Source organism: Stenella coeruleoalba (assembly GCF_951394435.1).
Source record: "Stenella coeruleoalba genome assembly, chromosome: 20".
NCBI lineage: Eukaryota > Metazoa > Chordata > Mammalia > Artiodactyla > Delphinidae > Stenella > Stenella coeruleoalba.
In genome coordinates, this window is record NC_137166.1 from 45,807,886 (window position 1) to 45,835,874 (window position 27,989).

Consider the following 27,989-nt stretch of genomic DNA (forward strand, 5'->3'; position numbering starts at 1 on the left):
AGTGGGCAGCACTGAGGCCCAGTTCCCCCTCCTGCAGGCTGAGGGCATGGGCACAAAAGCCCTGCTGTCAAGCTTCCCCATCTGAAAAGTGGCAGTAATTGTAATGTTGGCCACGAAGGGGTGTTGCAAGGATTAATGGTGTGTGCTGCTCTTCTGTCATTCTCAGACTCACACACACCTGGGTTCACATCCTGCCTCACCTCTTCCTTGTTCTGTGACTCTGGGTATATTTGCTTCTCCCTCTGGCTTCAGTTTCCTCCCTTGGAAAATGGCACTGAGAGTGATGCTGCCCTCACGCGATCATGTGCTTGGCTATGTTAGGTTTGAAAATTTGGGAGCTGAGCTTGTATCATCAGGCTTTGGAACCCAATGTCTGGTATAAGTCCGGCTCCCCCTGTTTACTGGCCAGGTGACGCTGGGCAGGCCTTTTAAACTCTGAGCCCGTTTCTGTCTGGACTAAATGGCAGTGATGACAGTGCCTCCGTGAGAGCTGCTGGGAGAACAGCTGAGATCGGGCACAGGAGCTGTTGGGTGAGCCCTTGTAGCCCGTCTCTGGGTTCTCAAAGCCCACCTCTGTTTCTTGCACGGCACTTAGCACACCTGAAGTTCTCACGATTGGAAACATCCCACAAGGCCTTTTAGGATCGGAGCTAGGGGCAAACAAGTGCATCAGTTACAGACAAAAATCCCCCATCACGTCATGCTTAGCACCGAGTTTACTGAGCGAGCTTGTTGGCTGCGCTCAGTTGGGGAAAGAACTTTCCTTCACAGCATGCCTTGCTCCTGGGGTCCATCTCCAAGCGGGCTCAAGTGTGGAGAAAAGGAGGCTGTCGCCTGACAGGAGGCGAGCTGCCCCCGAGGCAGGGGCAGGAGGTGGGGCTGGAGGATACAGTCTGGGGGTCAGCACAGAACTGGCCTCAGAAATTCTGAAAGAAATGGCACCTGGCCCAGAGGGGAGGTGCTGATGGGCGTGGTGCTGGAGGCGGTTGCACGGGCCCGCTGCCAAATCCCAGAGACTCCCCAAAACAACAGGAAGAGTTCACTTTGAGGCTGCTGCTGGTCCCCTCAAGGACCTCTGCTCCCTGCCAGCAATCACCTTGCCCCCAAAGCATGCTGAGAAGAGTCCTTGTCCACGACTGCCCGCAGCTTTCCTCTGTCTGAAATTCTGGTTTGGCCTTTGTTTTCTGACTCAGTCTGTCAACTGATATCCACACATGTGAGAAAAAAATTTGCAAGTAACATACAGGTCTCTGAGTTACTCTTTGACACTCCCCCTGGGAAGCTGGGGAAGCAAGTGACCAGCCTGGTTGGATCCCTGGTTTCTCGAATAGCATGGGGGCCACCACGCTGAAGCAGCAGCAAGTGGGGTTCACTGGAAACATTCCGGGAACAGGCTACACGGGACCCCCACTGTCCTCGGGCATCCTCCGGCTCGTGGCTGCAGAGCCGACCTTGATTGACGATGGTGTCTGGCAGATGGCAGTCTGTCCCGGAAGGCTGGATCAGGCTGGTTAGCTAGGACAGGCGGATCCTGACCCTCACGCTGGAGTGGGTCACGAGGGCACCATAGTGCCCCACCCAGGAACGCGTGTCTCTTCCATACTGCTCAAAAGACACATAGCGGATGCCCTTGCCAAAGTTGGTAAAGACGTGGGAGACCTGTGCAGGGAAGGAGAGTGAGGGAGTGAGGCTCCATGGACTCCTCTTCCTCCGCAACCTCAACAGATGTTCCCCAACACCAAGTAGGTACCTGGCCCTGCTCCAGGCGCTGGGGATATAGCCGTGAAGAAAGCAGCCAAAAGATCGTATCCTGGCGAAGCTGAGTCTAGACTGTGACGCTGAAGACAGATGGGGGAAAGGGCGGAGGAAATACTGCAGGAGGGTGGGATTGTAAAGCAAGGGCCCCACTGAGATGACAGAGACTTGATGGGGCAGGGGAGCCAAGTGGGGATCTGGAGTGTTCCAGACAGAGGAACAGTCAGTGCAAAGGCCCTGAGGTGGCAGTGTGCCTGGAGCAGAGTGAGGGGAGAAGTAAGAGGTGGGGTCAGGGAGGTAGCGGGCAGATCGTGTGGGGCCTTTGAGATCGGCCACAGAAGGACTCTGGCTTCTGGCTTTTTTTTTTTTTCTTTTGGCCACGCCACTCAGCATGTGGGATCTTGGTTCCCCTGACCAGGGATTGAACCCACGCCCCCTGCAGTGGAAGCGTGGAGTCTTAACCACTGGACTGCCAGGGAAGTCCCTGGCTTCTGGCTTTTTAATCTTCTTTAATTTTTTAAATTGAGCTAAAATCCACCCAACATAAAATGTACCATTTAAAACTGTACAATTCAGTGGTTTTTTTGTTTGTGTGTGTGTGTGTATTCGTAATGTTATACAATCATCACCACTAATTCTGGAACATTTTCATCACCCTAGGAAGAAAACCTCGAATCCCTTAGCTGTCACTTCCAATTCCTCCCTCCCCCTATCCTCTGGCAACCAGTAATCTATCTGCTTTCTGTCTCTATGGCTTTGCTTATTCTGGAAATTTCATATAAATGCAATCATACAATATGTGGCCTTTTGTGTCTGGCCTCTGTTTCACTTAGCACAGTTTCCAAGGCTCACGCATGTTCAAGTGTGAATCTGTACTTCATTCCTTTTTATAGCTGCATGATAGGATGTTGGCTTTTGCTCTGAGATGTAGCCACGGAAGGGTTACAAGCAGGTGAGATCCGTGGTCTGACTCACCTTTTTTAAAAAATAAATTTATGGGCGTCCCTGGTGGCGCAGTGGTTGAGAGTCCGCCTGCCAATGCAGGGGACACGGGTTCGTGCCCCGGTCCGGGAGGATCCCACATGCCGCGGAGCGGCTGGGCCCGTGAGCCATGGCCGCTGAGCCTGCGCGTCCGGAGCCTGTGCTCCGTAGCAGGAGAGGCCACAGCAGTGAGAGGCCTGCGTACCGCAAAAAAAATAATATAATAAAATAAAAATAAACTTATTTTATTTATTTATTATTTTTGGCTGTGTTGGGTCTTCATTGCTGCACGCGGGCTTTCTCTAGTTGCGGCGAGCGAGGGCTACTCTTTGTTGCAGTACTCGGGCTTCTCATTGCGGTGGCTTCTCTTGCTGCGGAGCATGGGCTTTAGGCGCGCGGGCTCTAGACTGCAGGCTCAGTAGTTGTGACACACGGGCTTAGTTGCTCCGCGGCATGTGGGATCTTCCCAGACCAGGGCTCGGACCTGTGTCCCCTGCATTGGCAGGTGGATTCTTAACCACTGCGCCACCAGGGAAGCCCCTGACTCACTTTTTAATAGGAGCTTTCTGGATGCTGAGTCTGTGTGTTGGGTTGGGGGTGGGTGGGAAGAGATCAGGAATGGAAACCAAAAGACCACCTAAAAGGTTACTTTGGTAAGTGAGGTATGATGACCATGACAGTTTAGGCTCAGGAGCCAGCCTGGGGTTGAATCAGGCCCTGCACGCTTTAGGGTGACTTCGGGCCAGTCACCTAACCTCCCATGCCTCAGTTTCCCCAACTCTAGAATGGGGATGGAGCAAGGACTTCGGTTCACTGCTGCATTTCTAGCAACTAGAGCATAGCAGGCACACAGTAGGTGCTCAAAAATGTCTGTTGAACAACGAGGCCATTGTGCTAATGAAATGAATTAATGGGTGAAACTCTTGGGCAGGCCTGTAATAAGGGTTCAATGATTGTTAGCTGTTGTTATAGATACCCAGCAGTGCTGAGAGCAGAATTTGAGCAGGGTGAGAGGTGGGTGTGCCTTTGGGTGAGGGAAGGTAGTCTGGACCCACCTGTCGGCAGCCTCTTTCAGTCCACTGAAGGACCGGGTTGGGTGATGCCGAGAACTTGACCACTTCGTTTTCGTACATGTCCAGGAGGCGGACCCGGAGCCGGTAGATGCAGCCGCAGTTCTCCCGGGCACCCCACCTGCCGGGTGGCAGTGAGCCTTGATAGCCTCACCACCCGCTCAGGTCTCTGGGTTGGGGAGGGCGACTGAGGTCTGGCCTCCCTGCACTTTGATGAGGTTAGGCCTGGGAACCTAGGGGGAGGAGCCTAGGTGCCCCTGGGGTGGAGCCAGGGCCTGGGGGAAGAGCCTGGGTGCTCCTGGGGGCAGATTCAGGAGGCTGTGGGTCAGGTGTATATGGACGGGGGTGGGGAGGTAATGGTGTTCTGGGGAGGAACCACAACCTTGGGGAGGAGCTTGAGGGTGTAGGAATCTGGGGGTTCTGGGCTCACCAAAGTTCCGCCCCTCCCTGGCTCTGCTACTATGAGAGCATCGCTTCCCCTCTGTCAGCCTCACTATGAAGGGGGCACAGTAGCAGTGCCAGCCGTGGGGTCGATGGGGGTGTGAAATGACTCCCTTCTGCAGAACTGCTGCCACCACGGGGGGTTCTCCACTCACCAGTCGGCCACACAGATCTCGATCTGGGAGCTGTCGAGCAGCTCCTGCCACACACCCTCCATCACCAAGTCCACAAGCTGCCTCTTGAAGCACCATCTAGGAAGGGGGGATGATAGGATGGGTGGGGGGGGGGTAGAGAGTCCCATCATTCAAGTCAGCCCAGAAATCACCTCCTCCCAGAAGCCTCCCCTGACTACCCTGTCTAAAGCAGCCCATCAGGGTTGCTCTACCAGACAAGATGTATGATGGGCTGTGCAACCCCACTGGCCTCTCAGATCCCCTCCACCCTTCACTCTGCTGTAGACTCCAGGAGGCTGACTGTATGCAGGCCTGCCCCTAATATTTGTGGGGACCAGGACATGAATACAAATGGAGGCCCACATACTAGACATCTGAGCAGAGAATTCTGGGGTCTCCTCAAGCACCAAGAGGCCCATGGTCTAAGGTTGTGTTGCCTGTATGGAAGGGTCTCCCTTACCCTCTACTTCCTGTTGGGTCCGCCAATGGGAAGCTCCAGCAGCAGATAGAAGGGAGAAGAGAGTGAAATCAGGGTATTTATTCTCCTGGCTCCCTCCCAAGGGATCATCGTGGGACTGTTGTATTTCTCAACGAAAGGGCCCTCTCCACAGTGCCCTCTCCTCCCAGCCTTCTCTGTCTTCATGTTTCAGTAATTGCTTCCTCCCCTTACCCCTGCCAGGCCTAGGGGTGGTAAAGTCCCTTCCCCCCACTGTTACTAGCCTAGAGTCCTGTAGTATCTCTTGTGTTCTGCCTGCACCTTTGTAAACAGTCCTTCTCCTCGAATTTCAATGTGCCATAATAACAGAAATAGTGATTTATCAGAAGAACTGATAAACTGACCAGAACTGAACAGAGTGCTCAAGGACAGACCTAGGTTTGTATGGGAACTTCATAAATGATAGAGGTGGCACCGCCATTCCATGGGGGAAGGGAAGGATTCTTTAGTAGATGGTGTTGGGAAAACTGGCTCAATATAAGGAGGGGGATAAAAAGAAAACTGGATCCTTACCGAACATCACATTCAAGGTGGATTAAAGATCTAAATGTAAAAGATAAAACTATGAGGTTACTAGAAGAGAGTATAAGAGAACACTGTTAGGATCTAAGGGTAGGGAAGGATTTTTTAAACAAAATTTCAAAGAACAAATTCTAAAGCAAAAAGATGAATTTGATCATATGTAAATACCAAATAACACATGGACATAGTTAATGCAGATGGTAGAGTGGGGGATTTCTATAATGTCCAGGATGGACAAGGGACTGACAGCTAGAATATACAAGAAATTCTTGTATATCAACGAGAATAAGATATCAACCTTAATAGAAAATATGAACAGGCAACTTACAAAAGAGGGAATCCAAAAAGCTAACAAGCACATGAAGAGATGTTTAATTATTAGTAAACTGAAACATGCAAATTAAAATAACAATGAGATATCCCGTCACCCCTAATATACTGGTAACTACTAGAAAGCTAGATGCCACGAGAATGGTTGACTGTGGGGGGAGGGCACAAGGAAAATGGGTATGGGGTATGAGGATAGAGAATCAGCCAATCAAACTGTTTTTATGTCTTCACAGCATTTACCACATCAGAAGCTCTGAAGTCAGACTACCTGGGTTCGAATCCCAGATCCACCATTTATAATAATGGTATTTGTGTCATAGGGTTATTGCCAGGATTTAAAAATTTACATGTAAAGCATCTGGCATAGAGTAAGCCCTCTAAATGTTTATTATGTTTTTGTTTTTTTTTTTACTGTTTATGCGTTTAATGGCTTCCCCAACCCTACATCTAAAATGCAAATGAAAAAAGAGCAGTTTCCTGATCTTTCTGAATTTTCCTTGTGTCTCTGACATGTAAAACAGTGCCTGGTACCTGGTAGGCCCTTAACAAATATTAGCTGGTTGACTGAACAAATGAATGTGCGAAGGAGAGGCTGAAAGTGGGTGAGGGTGAGGATGAGGACGGTAGGGTAGAGTCCCCCTCCCTCGCACCAGGGATCAAGGGCCACTCACTCGAAAGAAGTCACGAAGCAGGTCTGGGAAGGAGCGCCCGGCACCAGTATTAGGTTCTTTTCCACAGCCCAGCCATTCCCGCCGTGCTCCACCTCCCAGCCTCTGAAGCCCTCTGTGAGATACAAAAGGGTTGAACACCAGGAATTCGCCCGCCAGCTCGCCCCGCAGAGAACCCGCCACCACCTAGCTTGCTCCGCCCACCAGCTCCTCCCTCCCAGCAGGCTGTATTCGTGGTCCCACCCCACAACGGCGTCACTCAGCCCTGCCCATCCACTCAGCTTCTCCCCAGCCTCTCTAGGCCCCGCCCCCTGTTCTGCCTCCCTTCACTCTCAAACTACTGGGCTTCAATTCTGGCCCCGCCCCGGGCTCCTTACACCACCGCTTCCGGGCCCCTCCTACCTTGGTCCCGCCCACTCATTCAGTTCCCCTCCCCACAGCCTCTCAATACGACCTTATATTTCTATGCAAGCTCCGCCCCTGCCAGCACCCAATCGGCTTCTCCCCAGGCCTCCCCGGGCTCCTCCCCCTTTAACCGCGCCCACCTAATCTACAGTTCAAGCATAGCTTCCCGGCCCAGTCCCCTGGATCCTTCTGCTCTGTCTCGCCCAGCCATCTTGGCTCGCTATACGGCCCACAGCCCCTGGCTCCTCCCACCCAGTTTCCCAAGAGCCTCGACCACGTTCCCTGGCTCCCGGCCTCGCCCCTGTCTGCTTCACCCTGGCCGCGGCCACTCACTCCACCTCGCCTGGGGTTCCCAGGCCACACATCCTTTTGGTCTCTTTTTTCCCGCCCCTGCTGCTAGCCCGTGCACCCGGCACCCACGCTCTCCGCAGGAGTTGAAGATGAGGTTGCGGCCGAGGGGCGCTCTCAGGCAGTAGCGCGCCAGGGCGCAGAGCGGGAACTCTTCCTCGTCCTCGCTGTTGGGCGGGCAGCGCTGGGCCACCGCGTAGAGAGCGCGGCCCTCCGCGCTGCGGTCGCGGGCAAGCTGCAGCAGCCACACGGTGGGCCCGTCCACCACGTCGCGCCAGGCGCGGCACACTGGGCGGCAGCGCGTCACTAACGCTCGCGGTGGCACGTGGCTCAGCACCTCCACGAGCAGCTCCGGCGGCAGCGCGTCCAAGGCTATGGGCGGGTCCGCGGGCAGCCGCCGCCGCGAAAGCCGGGCGCCCATCTCCGGCCGCCAGAGTCCTGCAGGTCGAGAGGGGTCGGCGGGTCAGAGCAGCCCGGCCTCCCTCCACCTCTCCTTCCAGGACGCAAGTCCCCTGCGACTTGACCGTGACCTCACCAGGTACACGGGCGACCGGGGGACTGCCATAACCAAGAAAATGCAGCATCTATTTCCTACCACTTGGCTCTGGACGGGGACCGGTTTCTCCCCACCTTTCCCCCTCAAGCAACAAACCCCTGGCCTGATCACGACCCCACCAGGACTGCTAACCACGACTTCTTCCTCTGGCTAAGCACTTTGCATATGACCATATACACACTGAAGACCCATGAGAAAAATCCACCGAGGAGGAAGCCATTTCCATCCCATCCCCCAACCTGTCCCAACTCTAGGGCCTTTGGAATCCTGTCCTTCAGCAAAATCTATTTCTTCAATCTCTTCGCTGAAGATTCTTGTCACATTTTTGCTCTAACCAGAACCCAGCTGTCCTGTGGGCCTTCCAAGTGGGTAAATCTCCTTGCTCCCTGGTGCTGTTTCCAGAGATTCTCCCTCCATCCTCCCCCAAATGCCGCAGCTATGAATCTCATCATCAGGGTAGATCGTTTGTCACCTTGTCGTCATCATCTGCTGACCCAGATGACTACCCCTCACTTCTCCATGATTTTAGCTCCAGGCTCACAGCCACTCAAGCTGTTCTTATCAACATTCTTGGTGATTTCTGTATCCAGGATGACGATCCTTCCTCTGCCACCAGGCCTCTCTTGTTCCCTGACCAGTTGTTCTTCTAGCCCCTCCATCCCGTGGTCGCACCTACACCTTGTCTCAGTAACCACAGCCTCTTCAGAACCTCAGTCTCAGGCTTCTCACTCCCCACGCATCGCCTCCTCTCTTTCCAGCTCTCTCCCTCCAGTGCCCTAGACCTACCCCCCCCACACACACACAGTCCTTCCAACCCACTATGATCTCCCATCCTTTGTCCCTACCTCTTTTTCACTGCCCCACACCCCCTCAAGTCCTCAGTTCTTCCTTATCCAGCTTAAATTCCTTGGTTAATCATTTAAAACATTCTTTGCATACACCCTTGCCTCCTCTGGCTTCTTCCAACGCGTGCCCCGGTTAAATCCAGCCCTCCACCTACCTGTGCCTGTACCCGCACAGTTTAAAGCAGCTGAAGAACAACACACAACTCCACTGGCTGGTCTCACTTTAAGTTTGTGCACTTGATGCTCAAGTGTACCCACAGTGCTGCCTGGCAATCAGATTACATGTCTCTTATCCTCTTGCTCTTCCTCTCTGTAGATAACTATTTCACACCTTCTCCCCTATCCCCAACACATCACACTTCCTTCCACCTTTTCACTCTCTCTTTGCTTCTCATTTATATTTTTTTTGGCCGCGCCGCGCAGCATGGAGGAATCTTAGTTCGCCTACCAGGGATCGAACCCATGCTCCCTGCAGTGGAAGCATGGAGTCCTAGCCACTGGACCACCAGGGAATTCCCTCCTTGCTTCTTATTTTGCAGAAAAACTAAAATCGATGGGAAGTGAACATCCAGAGACCCCCACCGCCCCATGTACCACTGTGCTTTCCCACCGTGACTGCGCCCACCCCAGGTCACCGTCTCACGGTTCTCCCCTCTGTCTGCTGCACCTTCAGCTTCCCCCTCTGCACTGGATCATTCCCGTCAGCTCGCACAGAGTCATCTCTCATTTGAAAACAAATTAAACTCCTCTTGACTCCACCTCCCCTTCCAGCTCTGACCCCATTTCTTTGCTCCTCTTTATAGTAAATCTTCTCCAAAAAGTTGTCACGCTCACTGCCTCCATATTTTCTACTGATATTCTCTCTCAAACCTTCTCCAATCAGACTTTGCCCTCCTTCTCTACCCTGAAATGTCAAGGTCACCAATGACCCCCCTTGGTGCTGAGCCAGTAGTCACTGTTCAATCCTCACCTTGCTTGACCTGTCAGCAGCACCTGACACAGTGAGGTGACGCTCTTCTCACTTGGCTCTGGGCCAGCATGTCTCTCTGGACCCCTCCTGTCTGCCTGTGGCTCCTAGTCGGTCTCCTCAGCTGTTCCTTCCTCCTCCCTCTGATTTCAGTGTCAGGGATCGGTGTTTTTTTAAAAAACAAATTTATTTATTTTTGACTGCGTTGGGTCTTCGTCGCCGCGCATGGGCTTTCTCTAGTTGCGGCAAGCGGGGGCTACTCGGCTACTCTTTGTTGGGGTGCATGGGCTTCTCGTTGAGGTGGCTTCTGTTGTTGCGGAGCACGGGCTCTAGGTGTGTGGGCTTCAGTAGTTGTGGCACGCGGGCTCAGTAGTTGTGGTGTGCGGGTTTAGTTCCTCTGCAGCATGTGGGATCTTCCCAGATTAGGGCTCGAACTCGTGTCCTCTGAATTGGCAGGCAGATTCTTAACCACTGCACCACCAGGGAAGTCCCAGGGATGAGTCTTTGAACCGCCTCTATTCTCCATCACCTCTCACCTGGACCATTACTGTCTCCCTGCTCCTTTCCCCAGCTGTCAGGTGTGAACACCTGAGTCAGGTCCTGTCCCTGCCCTGCTCAGAGCCCTCCTGTGGCTCCACCTCAGTCAGGGTCAGGGCAAGGTCCTCAATGCAGCCCACAAGCCCCACACGATCTGTACCCATCACCTCCCTGCCCTCATCTCCCCCTCACTCACTCTGCCCCAGCCACACCGGCCTCCACACCTCAGGGCCTTTGCACAGGCTGTTTCCTCCACCTGGAACCAGAGCATTTCTTGGCTCACCTCCACATTCCCTTCAATCTTTGCTCAGATGTCAACTTCTCCATGAGACTGTCCCTGGCCACATTATTTACAATTTCAGGGCCTCATGACCATCACCTCCTCCTCCTTCCCGTTTTCTTACTTTAGTCTTCCCTAAAGAAACCCACTTCACAGATGAGCAAACTGAGGCATAGCAAGGTGAAACACCTTTATTTAACAAGAACTCAGTGAATAGCTCAAGACCTAGTGAGAAACGCATTTCATTTCCCCGTCAGGGCAGAAGAGCTTAGTGATGAAATGCTCATGCCTGGGTCCAGCCAGCCTGGGTTTGAGTCCCAGCTAAGCCTCTTGCCTCAAGGGCAAATCACTTCAACTTTTTATGCCTCAGTTTCCTCTTCTGAAAATGAGGATGTTAACCTTACCCACTTCATAGGGTTATTGTGAGGATGAAACGAATTAATATTTATTTGTAAAGCGCTTAAATAATCGCTGGTGTTTCATAAATAAAAGTGGTATTGATATAATATTAGACACTAAATTATGTTAGTTGCTATTATTATTACACACCATAAAAAGCTGGTGAGCAACCACTTAGCTACAATATTTTCATCTGGTGACATTTACTGAGCCCTGACTAAACCACCCGTGCCGAGCATTTAAGCTGGATCATCGCACTGAATCCCATCATCGTGTTTTAATGTCCAAAACAATCCTTGGAGGTTGCCCTGGGTTAAGAGGCTTCAATGATCTAATGCTTGTTATACTATCTAATGCCAGTAAGTGCTCCATTCATGTCAGCGGTTACTATTTTGAAATAAATTGATTAAGGTCTTGTTAAGGATTAAGGCTCTATCAAGCCAGTGGTCCGTGCACGTGGCACAAAGCCCGATTCCCCTTCACCCCCGCAACAGAGAACTGAAGTTGTGGAGACACGCTTTAGAGACTAGGGTGTGCTTTGCCCCAGGTGGTTATTAGCTGCATTAATAATTAGCTGCAATTTACAAGCGAATCCACCAGCTTGCCCGGTATGGATGTGTGCCGATCACTGGCAAACAGGGGATCCCTGGAGCTGGGGGTGGTCCCCTCACACAACGAGGGCAGCCAGACTTCACTGAGGGGCAAGGACCTTCACGTGATGTACCATACGAGCCCTGGGTATTCAAAATGCTTGTGTGTGATGCTCTCCTGAGGACCACGAGGTGCCCTGTAGCCAACATGTCCAACACGGCTGAATGCCAACGACTGGCTGGGTCAGAATGGCACGGCGCTGCCTGCTGCTAGGGTGTTTGGGAGTGTGTGTGTGTGGGTGTGTTTGGTGGGGAGGATATTGTATTGGTTGTCACAGTGACTGGGGGATGCTACTGATATTCAGTTTCCAGGGACCTGTGATGCATGGCAGACATCTTCCCCAGATGGTTATAACAACGTATGCAAACTGATGTGCTCTTTTCCAGGAACTGGTCATTCTCCATTAAGGAGTGGCGTCCACAGCCCTCCCCTTGACATGGGCAGGCTTTGGGATTGTTTCGCCTTTCAGAGCATTGCAGAAGTGACATTGCTAAGGGATTTCAGAGGCTGGGTCAGGAAAGAGGATACAGCCTCTGCCTGACTCTCTGGGGATGCATGCATGGGGAGCCGTGAGTCCAGTGGTGTGCTCCTAAAACGTTTAACAACTGGCTCTGTAGGGGAAAAAAAGAAAAGAGTCTGGGTGTGTAACATTTGCTGATTTCTGTGGTGTGAATACACCTTCCATGGCTGACAGCAAGCTACCAACACGACGTCCCTGGACTTTGGCGTTGGAAAGAGCTGTCCACAACGTGCTTCCAGGATCCGGTGCGAGCCAGCTCCAGCACACCACGGCCTGAGTCACCATGTAAGTCTGGCTGCCCTGAAGTCGTCACATTGGAGATACACCGGGAGAGAGACATGCTTGGGAGCCCCAGCTGTTTGGGTCTCCCCATCCAAGGTGCTACAGAGAGGAGTGAATGAGCCCTCAGATGACCCCGTCCCAACCACTGCCTGATGGCACCTGCACTAGAACCCCTGAGAGCTGCTTAGCTGAGCCCAGTCAATCCCCAGAGCCGCCAGAATAATAAAGGAATGGTTATTGTTTTAAGTCATTGCATCTTGAGTGGTCTGTTACGCAGCACTCGCTAAATGTAACGATGCTCAGTGACCTGTATTTCAGGGGACAGGTACCCCTCACAAAGGGTGGCCAAGAGAATTCCAGTCAGCATTAAAAGTTCCATCTGGAATGGATAAAGGAGATGTGGTCCATATATACATGGAATACTACTCAGCCATAAAAAAGAATGAAATGATGTCATTTGCAGCAACATGGACGGACCTGGAGCTTCTCATACGAAGTGAAGCACATCAGAAAAAGACAAATACCATATGATATCATTTATATGTGGAACTAAAATATGACACAAATGAACTTATCTGTGAAACACAAACAGACTCACAGACATAGAGAACAGACTTGTGGTTGGTTGCCAAGAGGGAGGGGGGTGGGGGAGGGATGGACTGAGAGTTTGGGATTAGCAGATGCAAACTATTATAAATATTATAGAATGAATTAACCACAAGGTCCTACTGTATAGCACAGGGAACTATATCCAATATCCTGTGATAAACCATAATGGAAAAGAATATAAAAATGAATGTATATGTGTGTAACTGAGTCACTTTGCTGTACAGCAGAGATTAACACAACATTGTAAATCAACTCTACTTCAATAAGTTAAAAAAAAGTTCCATCTGGGCAGAGGAACTGCCTTTAGAAACATTTAGAAAGATTTTTTTTCTTTCTTCTTTTTTTTTTTTTTTTTTTTTGCGGTACGCGGGCCTGTCACTGTTATGGCCTCTCCCGTTGCGGAGCACAGGCTCAGCGGCCATGGCTCACGGGCCCAGCCGCTCTTCGGCATGTGGGATCTTCCCAGACCGGGGCACGAACCCATGTCCCCTGCATCGGCAGGCGGACTCTCAACCGCTGCGCCACCAGGGAAGCCCTCTTCTTGTTTCTTGATCTGAGGGCTGGTTACATGTGCGTTCGTTTGTAAAAATTCATCAGGCTGTACAGTTTGTGTACTTTCTAGAAAAGGTTTACTAGAAACGATAACAACAATAAAAACAGAGATGGTAGTCCATGGAAAGGAACCAAGGGATGTCCAAAAAGCTCTCCCCACTGTTATCAAACAAAAGATAGGATTATTATTATTACTATGATTTTAAACTATGGAACGCGTCACAGATTTGCTTGTCATCCTGGTGCAGGGGCCAGGCTCATCTTCTCTCTATTGTTCCAATTTTAGTATATGTGCTGCCGAAGTGAGCACGATAGGATTATTTTTCAATTAAGGGCCCCATGAGAGCATTAAGAGGTAGCTTCTCTCTCTCCTCAGTGGTTCCTCCAATCAAGTAGGGCCTTTTTATAGTGATGGAAAATTTTGCACAAAAATACCTCCGTGACTCAGTGGTGATACCATTGCCATGGTTTGGTGGCACATACTTATAATAACCATTATTTATGATTATTTTTTATGGCTCTAGGGACTGACTGGGCTCAGCCAATCAGTTCTCAGCGGCTCTCATGCAGCGGTCCTCAGGCAGGGGCTGGTGCTGGGTCACCTGAAGGCTCATCACTCTGTCGAGCACCAGAGGTGGGGACTCAAACAGCTGGGGGCTCCCCAGCATTTCTCCGTCTCCACGTGGTCTCCTGCTAGCACATACTTTTCCCTGAGTAGCCAGTTTTTTTTTTTTTAATGCTTTTTGCCACATAAAAGTAAACACTTTATCTTCTTTGTTGTTGTACAAATCACGATGATGGAATTGTCCTTCTCTCTCTCTTTTTATTTGGCCGTGCGGCGCAGCATGTGGGATCTTAGTTCCCCTACCAGGGATCAAACCCCGGTACATTTTGGTACTTGAAATATCATGTCGTTAACTTTTGTTTTATGAATTTGGAAGACTGAACAGTTACTGTGAATAGTAATATTTCAGTATCGGTCTAAAAAAATACATGGGTATTGTCCTTGTCTCCCTTTCTTAGGAGTCAGTGTTTATCCACTGTATAATTATTTCAGCTTTGGGAATTTCCTGGCAGTCCAGTGTTAGGACTCGGAGCTCTCACTGCCGAAGGCGTGGGTTCCATTCCAGATCAGGGAACTAAGATCCCACAAGCTGTGCAGCGTGGCAAAAAATAAAAATAAAAAAATTTAAAAATCAGCTTTTCTGTATGCTTGAATTCGCTTCTCTGTATCGTTGAATTTTTTCAGAATATAATCATGGGGGTAGAAAAGACGCAACTGCCAAAGATTCAGTGTCCGGGCTTCCCTGGTGGCACAGTGGTTAAGAATCCGCCTGTCAGCGTAGGGGACACAGGTTCGAACCCTGGTCCAGGAAGATCCCACATGCCTCGGATGCCACAACTACTGAGGCTGCGCTCTAGAGCCCATGAGCCACAACTACCGAGCCCGCATGCTGCAACTGCTGAAGCCCGCATGCCTAGAGGCCATGCTCTGCAACAAGAGAAGCCACTGCAATGAGAAGCCCGCGCACCGCAACGAGGAGTAGCCCCCACTCGCCGCAAATAGAGAAAGCCCACACGCAGCAACGAAGACCCAATGCAGCCAAAAATAAAATAAATAAGTTAAAAAAAACAAGATTCAGTGTCTGTAAAGCCTATTAGCACCCTCTACCGAGGCCAGGGAGCAACTGAAGGTTTCCAGGATCCTGGGCTGCTGCTCCCAGCAGGATAGCTGATGGTCAGGAGCTCCCACTATGGAGGCAGACGATCAACGTTCAAATCCTGGTTCTGCCTCTTCTTGGGCAGGCCATCACTTAGGCATGTTGCTGGCCTCTGAGCCTCGGTTTTCTTGTCTGTAACACGGGGATAACTATTGTTCTACCTCAAATGATGGATGTGAGCAGTGAAGGACAAATATCCCTAAGCCATGCCTGGGACTCAAGGAATAACTCTCAATGGTCATAAAAGAGCTGTAGGCTTTCGCCCTTTGGATGAGGATTTGATAATCTGAAAGAATTAGGAACCTAGTGAGATGCTCTCTGTGGATCCCCCTTGGGGAGAAGGGAAGTGGGAGAGGGGGTGGGCACACATCTACCTCATCACCCTTTCAAAACTCTGCCAACTACCCAGGGCACCCATGTTGCACTTGAATTCCTCAGGGAGAATGCATGAGCAAACCACCAAGCCAAAGCCAGAAACTACTTCCAATAACACCCCATGGAGAGATATGCACCTGCATAAGCTGGGGAATCTTGGTGGTGGGTTTTGTGGTGCATTTCTGCTGTGTGTGTACACGTACATGTTCCATTTATATTTGCACACAGGGAGCCCTGTTTCCCAGAATGGGTACCTTTTTAAAAAAATTACCTTCATGGATGTATAAATTACATCCAATAAGATGCACACATTTCAAGTGTACAATTTGTGTTCTAACAACTGCGTACAACTGTACAACCATGCCCACAGCCAAGATGTGGGACATTTCTTTCACTCTGAAAGGTTTACCCCTTCCCAGTTAAGCCCCACCTCCATCCCCGCCACTAATCTGCTTTCTGTCACTATAAATTCGAGTTTTCTCTTCTAGAATTTCATATAAATGGAATCATATGGTGTGCCAGTTATTAATTTATTTCCTCACAGCTCCAAGTTGAGAAATTGGAATCTGGGCGTGTAAATCTTTTCCCTTTGCCGGCTGACATGTTAAATATTTCCAGTAGAGGGAGCCAGAGAGGCACTGCAGGAGGAAGTAGTGTTAGATTCTGCTGCACAGCAAAGTGAATATGCATACATATATCTCCGTATCCCCTCCCTCTTGAGCCTCCCTCCCACCCTCCCTATCCCACCCCTCTAGACGGTCGCAAAGCACCAAACTGATCTCCCTGTGCTATGCGGCTGCTTCCCACTAGCTATCTATTTTACATTTGGTAGTGTATATATGTCCATGCCACTCTCTCACTTCGCCCCAGCTTCCCCCTCCCCCCACCCCGTGTCCTCAAGTCCATTTTCTATGTCTGCGTACTTATTCCTGCCCTGCCACTAGGTTCATCAGTACCTTTTTTTTTTTTTTTTTTTAGATTCCATATATATGTGTTATTTGCAGTAAGGTGGATGGACCTAGAGTCTGTGATACAGAGGAAGGGGTTTTGCTTCCCACTTCCAGACTGCCGGGATAGGCAGCTTCTCCTGCCCCATTCCCAGGCGTACATGCATGCTTCTCCGGTGTCGGGCAGTCAGCAGCATCCTTCAGCCAGCACCCTCCCCTGGCACCCACCTCAGCTGGTTTCCTAGCTGAGTGCCGCTGGTGGGATACTTCCTTGGGAACTGCTTTCCCTGGCATCCTAGAGGACTGACTTCTGGCAAGTTCCAGAGGGTGGATTTCCAGCAAGTTCTACAGGTGCAGCACAAAGGGATTCTTTTGCCCTTTAGTGAGCCATCTCCAAGTGTTCTCCAAAAACAGCAGGGATTCTGGGGCTGCCACGGACGGCCTGGGACTGGCATCTTTCTCAAGCTCTCTGTCTTAGATCTTAGGGGTAGTGGCTGCTCCTTGTAGTTGCTATTTCTATATTCTTTATCATTCTCTTATTTCTTAGCAGCTAATCCCTCTAACTCTAACCCTCTGCTATAATTAATAATTCTGTATATTAAACATTCTCCCTTCAAATTCCTGTGTGGTTCCAGCCTCCTGACTGGACCCTGACTGATAACTATAGAATGTGCCCCTGTGTCTTCTTTCCTTCAGCATCACATTCTGTGATTCAGCCACATCGTTGCATGTATCCATCAGCAGTTCACTCCCTTTTATCGCGGAGTAGTATTCCATTGAACAGGTTACACCACGACCTGTTTACCCACCCAGCATGATGGACATTTGGGTTGTTTCCAACTTGGGGCTATTATGAATAGAGCTTCTATGAACGTGCACACCCAAGTGTTTGTGTGCACATATGTTTTCATTTCTCATGAGTAACTATGTAGGAGTGGAATTCTTGGATCACATGGTAAGTGTGTATTTCACTTTACAAGAACACGCCCATCGTTTGTTTCAGCGTGATTGTGCCATTGGCGATCCCATCAACCATGTGTGAGAGTTGCAGCTGTCAGCATCCTCATTTATTAATTTTTTTTTTTTTTTTTTTTTTGGCTGCCCCTTGCGGCTTGTAGGATCTTAGTTCCCCGACCAAGGACCGAACCCGCGCCCTCAGGATTGGAAGTGTGCAGTCCTGGACTGCCAGGGAATTCTCTCCCTTATTAATTTTAACTCTTGACTCTGAACTGTGGCGCCAGTGTTGTTTCTAACCTGTGACAAATGGTTACAGAAAAACCATCAATAAAACAAGATTGAAAATTCTTTGCTTTTGGGAATTATTTGCATGTACAAAGATCTGGTGTGTCTTCTCCTTTAAGAAGGCAGACTGAGCTATTGATAATCAGAGCCTCTACTGGCCTGGAAGAGTTTTTAGGTAGATTTTTAAAAAATGGTACCCTTTCTGGGTGAATGCAAGCCGGGGGTAGCAGGGCCTGGTGATCAGAGCAAGGGCTGCGTTCAAGCCCCCGGCTGGCCTCATAATAATAATAGCTAGTTCTGTGCTAGAGGCTCTCAAAACAGAATCCCAGGAATCCCAAGTTCAAATGCCTACAAGAGACAGGCAGTATCCAAAGTGAGACCAACTGGGTGGAAGCAAACCAGAGAGAAGAGCCCAGGCTGGAGGCTGTGCCAGTGTTCACTGGGGCTGATTTATTGCCCAGTAGGAAGGTGGGCCCAGTTCGGCTACATTTTCCAGTTTGTCAAGTGATTGGAAATCCCTGTTTTTATGTGAAATCACCCAATTTTTAAATGTTAGCAGTGCATTTAAAGAAAAAAAATAAAGAACAGTGTGGGCCAGGTGAGACAGATCTGCAGACCCAGGAACTGATTGCGGGCAGCCTTTTGTGGCTTCTGTATTATCCCAGTTGATCTTCACACCATGAGGAAACTGAGGCCCAGAGAGGTGAAATGAGGCACAAAAGGTCACACAGCAGTCAGAAGTGGAGTGGCGATGGGAATCTGGGCAGTCTGATCTCCCTCTCAAAGGGCATCCTCCCTATGTACAGCAAAGAAATTAAAAAGCAAAGTGAACAGGAGGGAGACCATCACCAAGAAAGAAATGCTGATAAATTTCTGCAAGACAGAAAGCAGAAGGAAGTGTAGGGGCTAGGACAGAACTCAAGGTGGGGACAATGGAGCCTCAAGGACCCCCAGAGGCTCTGGACCCAGAGTTGAGGATCCAGAGGGGCCCAGGCTGTGGTAGAAGTGCAGGTCAGGAGTCGAGAGGGCAGAGGGAGGACAGAGGTTAGTCCATCTCTGAAAAACTATGCCTGTTGGTTCCCTGTTCCCTCACCTTCCTCCCCCACGCTTTGCCACACAGATCTCAAGCTGCCCAACATTCACATACAGGAAAAACAAAACAATACTGGATGACTGTTCTTTGAAAACATTGCATGAAGCATCCAGGAAGAGCCCAGGCTGCTGGTGCTCCTGAGATAGCCTTCCCCACTCTGGCATCTGGGAGTGAGCTCCCAGCAGCCTGGTTTCCCCCAAGTTATCACTGACAAGTGCTGCCTCCAAACACAGGGTTCTCAGTCATACCTTCAGCTGGGCAAAGAGGCCAGTGGGAAAGCAGGACCATATTTACGAAAGCCCCAAATTTCATACCAGTTACTTAAATAAGTCACCCAGCCCCTTGTTCGTTTGAAAATGTGATTGGACAAGCAGGGATCACCAGATGCTTAAAGAAAACCAGCAGCCTGAAAAAGAACCAGTAAGATAAACATGCAGGGCTTCCCTGGTGGCGCAGTGGTTAAGAATCCGCCTGCCAATGCAGCAGACACGGGTTGAAGCCCTGGTTCCTGAAGATGCCGCGGAGCAACTAAGCCCGTGCGCCACAACTACTGAGCCTGCAAGCCACAACTATTGAGCCCGTGTGCCACAACTACTGAAGCTTGCACGCCTAGAGCCCATGCTCCACAACAAGAGAAGCCACCGCAATGAGAGGCCCATACGCTGCAACGAAGAGTAGCCCCTGCTCACCGCAACTAGAGAAAGCCGCGCACAGCAACAAAGACCCAATGCAGCCAAAAATAAATAATAAATAAATTAATTAATTAAAAAAAAAAGATAAACATGCAGAGCAAAAGTGAACTGACCCCAGAGGTAACAGAGACAGTTCAGAGGGCCAAAAGAATGTAAAGGAAAAGAAAAACCCTAATTCGTACACTCAGGGCCGGCTTCAGGCTTCATGGGTGTGTGACCTTTGGAGTTGTACTTAGAAGGGCTCCATGCCTGTTTAATGGTCTGCTACTGCCAACCTGAAATTCTTAATCGTTTTTGAACAAGGGGCCCACATTTTCATTTTGTACTGGGCCCTGCAAATTATGTAGCTGGTCCTGAGTACACGTAGATTTGAGAAGAAATTCAAAGCAAAACAAGAACAGCATACTAAAAAAGGAAGAATGTCTTTTAAAAAAAAAAAAGGAAGACTGTCGTCAAGAAGAAAAAAAGAATTCCAAGAAATAGATGGGATGAGTTAAAAACAGGAAAATCCTTCTCTCAAAAGAGAAAAAGTAAAGCTATTTAAAAGAACTGCAGGAAAAACAAAAAACTGTTTAAGAAAGTCATGGCACAAATATGATATACACTGAACCATATCCATGTTATATCCATTTGATAACGTACAAGAAAAAGGAATCCATTTGACCTGGAGGCTAGGGGCATTCTCCTTATACTAGCTCTGTTTATTGGTTTTCATGGGGAAAATATTGTTTTTGTTTTATTGAGATATAATTAATATTGTGTAAATTTAAGATGTACAGCCTGTTTTTTGGTTTTTTTTTTTTTTTTTTTTGGCCTCAGCACGTGGCTTGTGGGATCTTAGTTCCCTGACCAGGGATCGAACCTGGACCCCGGCAGTGGAAGCAAGGAGTCCTAACCACTAGACAGCCAGGGAACTCTCCAGCCTGTTGATTTGATACATTTATATATTGCAATATGATTATTTATTAGCAATGCCTTTATCACTTCACATAATTATTTCCTTTTTTGGTGAGAACATTTAAGATCTGGTCTCTTAACATAAAGATTGTCTTTTCAAAAAAAGACAATCTTTTGGATTGTGCTAGGAAATCTACATGCAAAAGGATGAATTTAGGCCTTTACCTCACACCATACACAAACATCAACTCAAAATGAATCAGAGACCTAAATGTAAGAGTTAAAACTATAACATTTTTAGAAGAAAACAGGAGAAAAATCTCATGATCTTGGGTTAGGCAAAGATTTCTTAGATACAATACCAAAAGTAGGATTCATAAAAGAAAAAATGGATTAATTAAACACCATCAAAATTTTAAACTTTTGTACTTCAAAAGACATCATTAAGAAAATGAAAAGACAAGTTATAGATTAACAGAAAATATTTGCATACCATATATTTGATAAAGGACTTGTATCTAGAATATATAAAGAACACTTAAAATTCAATAATAAGACAATCCAATTTAAAAATTGATGAAAGGGGCTTCCCTGGTGGCGCGGTGGTTGAGAGTCCACCTGCCGATGCTGGGGACGCGGGTTCGTGCCCCGGTCTGGGAAGATCCCACATGCCGCCCAGCGGCTGAGCCCGTGAGCCGCGGCAGCTGAGCCTGCGCATCCAGAGCCTGTGCTCCGCAACGGGAGAGGCCACAGCAGTGAGAGGCCCACGTACCGCAAAAAAAAAAAAATTGATGAAAGATTTGAATACACATTTCACTGAAGAAGATATACAAATGACTAATAAGCACGTGAAAAGATGCTCAACATCATTAGTCATTAAGGAAATGCAATTTGAAATCACAATGTGATGCCACTTCATGCCCACTAGAATGGCTATTGTCCAAAAGACTGGCAAAGGACAGGGAGAAACTGGAACCCTCACACACTGCTGGTGGGAATGTAAAATGGTACAGCCTCTTTGAAAAACAGTTTCTCTAAAAGTTGAACATTAAAAAAAAGAAAACGTTAAACATAAACTTACCATGGAACCCAGCAATTCTACTATTAGGCTATCTACCCAAGAGAAATGAAAACACACGTCCACGCAAAGACTTGACTGCAAAAGTGCATAGCAACATTATATCTTCGGAAACAATCCAAATGTCCATCGACTGGTGAATGGATAAACAAAATGTGGAATAGTCATACAGTGGAATACTGTTCAACAATAAAGGAATGAAGTACTGGTATGTGCTACAATATGAGAATGAACCCCCAAACAGTATGCTAAGTGAAAGTACCAGACACAAAAGATCACGTATCGTATGATGGATTCATATGAAATGTCCGGAAAAGACATACAGAAGGATTAGTAGTTGCCTGGGACTGGACATGGGAACAGGAAGTGGTCACAAATAGGCACAAGGGATCTTTTGGAGGTGATAGAAATGCTCTAAAACTGTGGCGATGGCTGCAAAACTCTGTAAATTCACTAAATCACTGAATTGTACACTTAAAAGGGCTGAATTTTATGGTATGTAAATTGCACTTCAATAAAGCTGTCCAAGAAAAAAAAAACAAACCCCAAACCCGGCAAACTTTACAGTTAAAGCATGTAAGACTTAAATAGTGTAACGGAACAGACTGTAGAAGTAATCAACCTTGACAGTGTGAAAGCAAGTGTACAACTGACAAAAGATGGGAAAGGAAAATGTGGGAGGAGGGGAAGCCAAGACGCTTCTCTCACTCACTCAGTATCATGGGAATCAAAAGTTGCCAGAATAAGAAATACAAGTGAAGCATAAAATTTAAAGTTACAAAGGTAAATAAGAAATGATCTTTTAAAAAGTACAATTATTAAAAATTAGTGGAGCGAATACACAGTGAGCTAAACACCATCTTTCATAGCAGACAGTAACAGACCATACTGAATTTCCCTATTTCTCTGTCATTTTCATTGTCATCCCCCTCTCAGTTATTCAGCTGCTTTCTGGGCCACAGCATGGGTGAAATGGGAGGCAAAGTTACTTCTGATTTTGGTATATTCTAGTTTAAATGTCATGAACATCATGCGTATTAAAATCAATCAACCAACCAGCCAACTAGTGCAATGTCACCATAATTTACTTAAAATGCCACTAGTGAGAACTCCCATACACACCTGACGAGAGTAAAAATTGGTGGAACCACTTTGGAAACTAGTTGGGTATTTTTTAATTAATTAATTAATTTATTTATTATGTGGCCGCACCACAGGGCATGTGGGATCTTAGTTCCCCATCAGGGATTGAACCCGCCGCGCCTGCAGTGGAAGTGCGGAGTCTTAATCACTGGACCGCCAGGGAATTCCCTAGTTGGACATTTTAAATTTATTTATTTTTGGCTGCATTGGGTATTCGTTGCTGCGTGCGGGATTTCTCTAGTTGCGGTGAGCGGGGGCTCCTCGTTGTTGCGGTGCACTGGCTTCTCATTGTGGTGGCTTTTGTTTGTTGCGGAGCACGGGCTCTAGGCCCACGGGCTTCAGTAGTTGCAGCACATGGGCTCAGTAGTTGTGGCTTGTGGGCTCTAGAGCACAGGCTCAGTCCTTGTGGCGCATGGGCTTAGTTGCTCCACGGCATGTGGGATCTTCCTGGACCAGGGCTCAAACCCGTGTCCCCTGCATTGGCAGGCGGATTCTTAACCACTGCGCCACCAGGAAAGTCCCAAGGCATTTTTTACTTAAGTTAGAAATGTGCCTTCTCCATGACCCAGCAATTCGACCCCAGAGCCAGGAAACACATACTAGGATGTTCACGACAGCATTGCCCCTAACAGCTTCAGCCTGGAAATGACCCAGGTGCCCATCCGCTGTAAGGTGTATAAACAAATTAAGGCAATCACAGAATGGGATACTAAGTAGCAATAAAAAAGAGTTAACGACAAGTAAACACAACAACACAAATGGACCTCAAAAGCATAATTTTGGGTGAAGTTGCCAGACACAACAAGTCACCCAGAGTGCGAGTCCCAGGACAACCAGACAGCTGGGTGGCCTGGGGCAGTCCTGTCTACACCTAGTGTCCCAGGGTAATTAGGGTCATTGTTAATAGTGACCCCTATCACTTCCAAAATTCCCTGGTTTAGATGATAAATTATATACTCACACCAGTGGTTCTACTCTTAGAAAGTTTACAAACAAGCTAAACCAATCAATACTACTTACGGATGTACACACATATTAAAAGGTACTAACACCATATTAAAAAAACCAAGCAGGGAGACGAGCATTATAAAAGTCGGGACGCTGGTTCCCTCTGCGGGGATGGAAAGGGCTACTAACCAGAGGAGCATCTGGGGGCTGGTAATGTTCTCCTTGTTGACCTGGGCGCTGGTCATATACTTTATAATTATTTGTTAAACTGTACATGTATATTTTATGTACTTTTCTGTATGAGTGTTATATTTCGCCATTTAACAATTATTAGTGCTATCAGTGAACACCATGATTATTTAAGTCAAAGAAGGAAACAGTCGCACTGCATCTTAGTGCAAATAATAGTTCATATTTGTCGATGCTTTCTTTGTGTAAGGCATCCTGAGAAATTCTTTACGTGCATCACCTCATTCCCTGGGGGCAGCACTGACATTTCTGGGGCATCACAGGGCTAGCCGGGGACACTGGTTTTGGGAACTGCTGGTGACAGCCTGCAGAGGAGGTGGCACTGGGGAGAGGTGAAATGTTGCCAGTTCCACATTCAGTCAGCCCCGGTTTCGCCCCAGCCCCAATTCAAACTTCTCCGTGAATTGGGGCATGTGGCTTTCCCTCTCGAAGCGTAGATTTCCCCTCTGGAAAATGGGAAATGTGCAGGTCCACATCTCCCGTCCACAATCCCTAAATCCAAAAGCTCTGCAAACCAAGTCTTTCACTGACCCATTTGGTGGCGGAGCTGCCTGGAACGGATGGAAGGTTTTATTTATGGTATGAACTTGCATTTCACTGAAGAAATGTCAGTGTGTTTGATTACTCTCCAGCCCCACCAGGAATCTTATCTAATGTACAGGATGGTTCCTATGGCTTGCCTCATAGTCACTTCCCAAACGCATTGGGCCTCAAAAGTTTTGGCTAAGACACTGTGGACTTGTAGTAACTCTCACTTCTCATGGTGATGGGGAAATTCAGTGAGATCAAGGCCTGGCCCTCGACAAGTGTTAGCTGCCATTGTGAACGTTGTGACTACGATTAGCACTTAAGTCCATCTACGGGACTGGAGTCTGTGGCTGCACCTCCTTATGTCAGAATCACGCAGCCATTAAAGCCATGACTGGAGGAATGTGGGCTAAGGGGATCCTTAGGGAGTAACGAAGCACAGCAGGACATGAAACTGCAGCAATGGCAAGGTCAGAGCCATTCAGTGAATTTAAAAACGGCAAGAGAAAAATGCCGAGTTTGGGACTTCCCCGGTGGCGCAGTGGTTAAGAATCCACCTGCCAATGCAGGGGACACAGGTTCGAGCCCTGGTCCAGGAAGATCCCACATGCCGCAAAGCAAATAAGCCCGTGCGCCACAACTACTGAGCCTGAGCTCTAGAGCCCGCGAGCTACAACTACCGAAGCCCACGCGCCTAGAGCCCATGCTCTGAAACAAGAGAAGCCACTGCAATAAGAAGCCCGCACACCGCAATGAAGAGTAGCGCCCACTCGCCACTAGAGAAAGCCCGTGTGCAGCAGTGAAGACCCAATGCAGCCAAAAAATAAATTAATTAAATTTAAAAAAACAGAAAATGGCAAGTTCAAAATCTATCTCCAGAAAAAAAAAGGAGTAGAAGGAAGGGCTCAAGAGCAGTGATGATGTTATGAGTAGTTATTCCCAGGTGAGCAGACCATGGTAGTTAAGAAAAATCCTTCACAAAATACTAACAGCTAATGTTAACTGCACTCTAACTGCTCTAGGCACGTGGAAAGTGCTTTACAAGATCTCACAGAAGGCCCCACAACAACCCCATGAGGCAGGCGCTATTTTTCAGCTGGGGAAACTGAGGCTTGGAGGAGGGAAGCAACGGACCCAAGGTCGCCTGACAGGCAAGCAGGTCGGGGATTTGAACCTCAGTGTGGAGGACTCCAGGGTTTGTGCCACTGTGCACGTCTTCATCTCTGAGTTTCTATACTGTCTTACTTTATTTACATCAAATTTTACCATAAAAATGTCACCATACAGAAAAGTTGAAAAAAATAGTTAAAACGAATATCTCAATGTGCTCCATATTTTGCCATATTGGCTTTCTCTCCCTCCCTCTCTTTTGATTAACTTTTTTCTTTTTTTGATGGTCTTGAACCACGTGGCATTTTATTTGAATTGCATTTTACATTTTCCGTCTTGGTATGTTGTGACTCCAGAGGACTAGCTACTGTTGCCAAGGCAAGATGACTTTGGGTAACTTCAGGGATCCACCGGGTTTTTGCTTGTTTTTTAAATTATTTTTTATTGGAGTATAGTTGATTTACAATGTCTCTTTTGATGAACTATTAAACATGCATCTTCTAAGAAAGAATAAGGACCCTCTATAAGTCTATACTAACATTTAATCCACTAAGAGAAATCCATTCTACCATCTAATCTTCACTCCATGAACACTTTTTCCCATTGTCCCAAGGTCTTCTGGAGCTGTATCTTCCTAACAAAGATGGGGCTCACACACTGCTGGGGGTGCTCATGTCTCTCTAATCTCTTTTAATCTAAAACACTGCCCCTGCCTTTTCCATTTTTCTTAAAGAGATTATATTTCTTTTATCATAGGAAAAAACTAAGGCAGATTTTTCTATTTGATTTGTGAATCATATGTATAACTTGACTGGATTGAAAAAATAGCATTTAAATAAATATAAATACTTTATTAAAAATATTTTCGGGACTTCCCTGGTGGCACAGTGGTTAAGACTCCACGCTCCCAATGCAGGGGGCCGGGTTCGATCCCTGGTCAGGGAACTAGATCCCACATGCATGCCTCAACTAAGAGTTCGCATGCCACAACTAAGGAGCTCGCATGCCACAACTAAGGAGCTCGCAAGCCACAACTAGGACCCAGTGCAACCAAACAAATAAATTAAAAATATGTATATTTTTTAAAGTAGATTCCTCAGTCAGGCCATACAAAAATGGGAGTCAACAGATTATATACATATATATATAACAAATATATATATATATAGTTATATATAGATATATTTAATGGAACAAGAAAAACAAAAGTTTACAAAAATTATTTCATGTTACAAAAGTGCCAATAGAGAAACTAAAAGGAATGTCATGATTATTTAGGAAGGAGGGAAACCGTGGAGATGATTGATAAACTAAGAAATAACAATGGAAGAATTTGCTTTAAAAATTTGGAAGTAACTACCAGAGTAATAAAAAGCAGAGGAAGGTTTAAAACCATGCACCACGGATCACAAGTTACTTCTGCCATTTCTGAAAGTAATTTAATTACAAAGTTTTAAAACTGGCTGCGGGGGAGGGTGCGCTGTTTAAACGACTGATATTTCATGCAAAGCTTTGTCCCGTTTGTCTTTTGTTCTCGTGTTACTGGGACATTTAAAAAATTGTTATTATTTATTTTAAAAGTAGGTTGGTAATATTGTAAATTTGAATATTGGTAATATTCAAAATAAGGGGTAAACAGCTGCTGTCTAAAGTTGAAGGACCAAGATACGGAGTGTTAACAAATATTACTGAACACTGCAAAGGTTAACTTAGAACAAAATTTAAATTGGGTGGAGCGGCCGCAGCTAAAAACATACTGTGCCCAAGTTGCTAAATCGAGAAACGGCGCTCTAAGATCTTCTGATTCACAGATTTTTCCGCCAGTCAGAGGAAACAAAAACCAGAATTGGTAAAAAGTGGTCTGGCCTTTCACCAGCTGCTGCGAACACGTGTTGGTCGGGTACGTTTCGGAGGGGGATTTATTTAATGGTGGCCTCCGCGGGCCAGCAGCCGAGCGGAGAGGCGAGGGCTTTAGAGGACTGCTTTTAGCAAAGCCCTTTCCGAACGATCTGGGGCTTTCAAACGTGCGATTGTGTAACTCTGGACTTAAAGGGGCAGAAGCTGGCTGGGGCAGGCCGGGAAGGGGCACTAGGGCGCAGGACTCTCGGGACACGCCCCTCCGGGCAGGGCCTGGGGCGGAAATTCTTCCCGGGGCGCCTCAGCCGCGAGTGGGGACGGGACACCGGTCCCGACCTGGGTCCCTACCTGTCCCGGCGCTCACCTGGCGGCCTGCTCGGAGGCGGCGGCGGGCTAGGATCCCCTTCCCCACCCTGCTCTGAGAGGCAGTCGGGGGGCTCCCCGGGAACGGCCGCGCCCAGGGAGCCCCGGGACCCGCGCTCTGGGCAGTCGGTCCTCTCCGGGGCGGACGGCTGTGAGATCCCGCGGGCGGGCGGCTGCGCGAAGCCGGAGCGAGGGAGGGGCGGGGTCTGGGAGGTTGTAGGCGCTGGGAGGAGGGCCCAGCTGCCGCAAGGCTGGCGGGGAGGAGACCCAGCCCCCGCCCTCGTGCATCTCGGGGCCCGCTCCTCTGAGAGTTTACATTTTCTCCACGTGGTTACGTGCTGCCCAGGCGCCCCGCGATT

The 27,989-nt window shown here is 48.2% G+C and overlaps 2 protein-coding genes across 11 annotated transcripts in view; both read right to left on the minus strand.

Annotated features, from left to right (window-relative positions):
- Window positions 1-9: 9 nt before the first annotated feature.
- Window positions 10-27,762, minus strand: LOC307179451 (F-box only protein 17). 10 transcript variants are annotated; one of them, XM_079908618.1, is made up of 8 exons: window positions 27,632-27,762; window positions 7,262-7,627; window positions 6,440-6,551; window positions 5,430-5,459; window positions 4,881-4,913; window positions 4,403-4,498; window positions 3,792-3,927; window positions 10-1,659 (listed from the first exon to the last, which is right to left on the minus strand). In XM_079908618.1, the coding sequence occupies exons 2-8, from the start codon at window positions 7,608-7,610 to the stop codon at window positions 1,516-1,518; spliced, it is 900 nt and encodes a 299-aa protein (XP_079764744.1). In that variant the 5' UTR covers window positions 7,611-7,627; window positions 27,632-27,762; the 3' UTR covers window positions 10-1,515. The 10 variants fall into 10 exon arrangements, with proteins under 10 accessions (XP_079764744.1, XP_079764741.1, XP_079764743.1 ...); XM_079908615.1 differs by having other exon boundaries at window positions 5,430-5,489; XM_079908617.1 differs by having other exon boundaries at window positions 5,430-5,489; window positions 27,616-27,720.
- Window positions 27,612-27,989, minus strand: part of LOC307178444 (F-box only protein 27-like) — a gene marked incomplete at its 3' end in the record, with an annotated part of 44,552 nt that continues 44,174 nt past the window's right edge. The window contains exon 7 of the mRNA XM_079906638.1: window positions 27,612-27,836. Coding sequence (XP_079762764.1) covers window positions 27,612-27,836 — 225 coding nt within the window. The remainder of the gene's footprint in view (window positions 27,837-27,989) is intronic.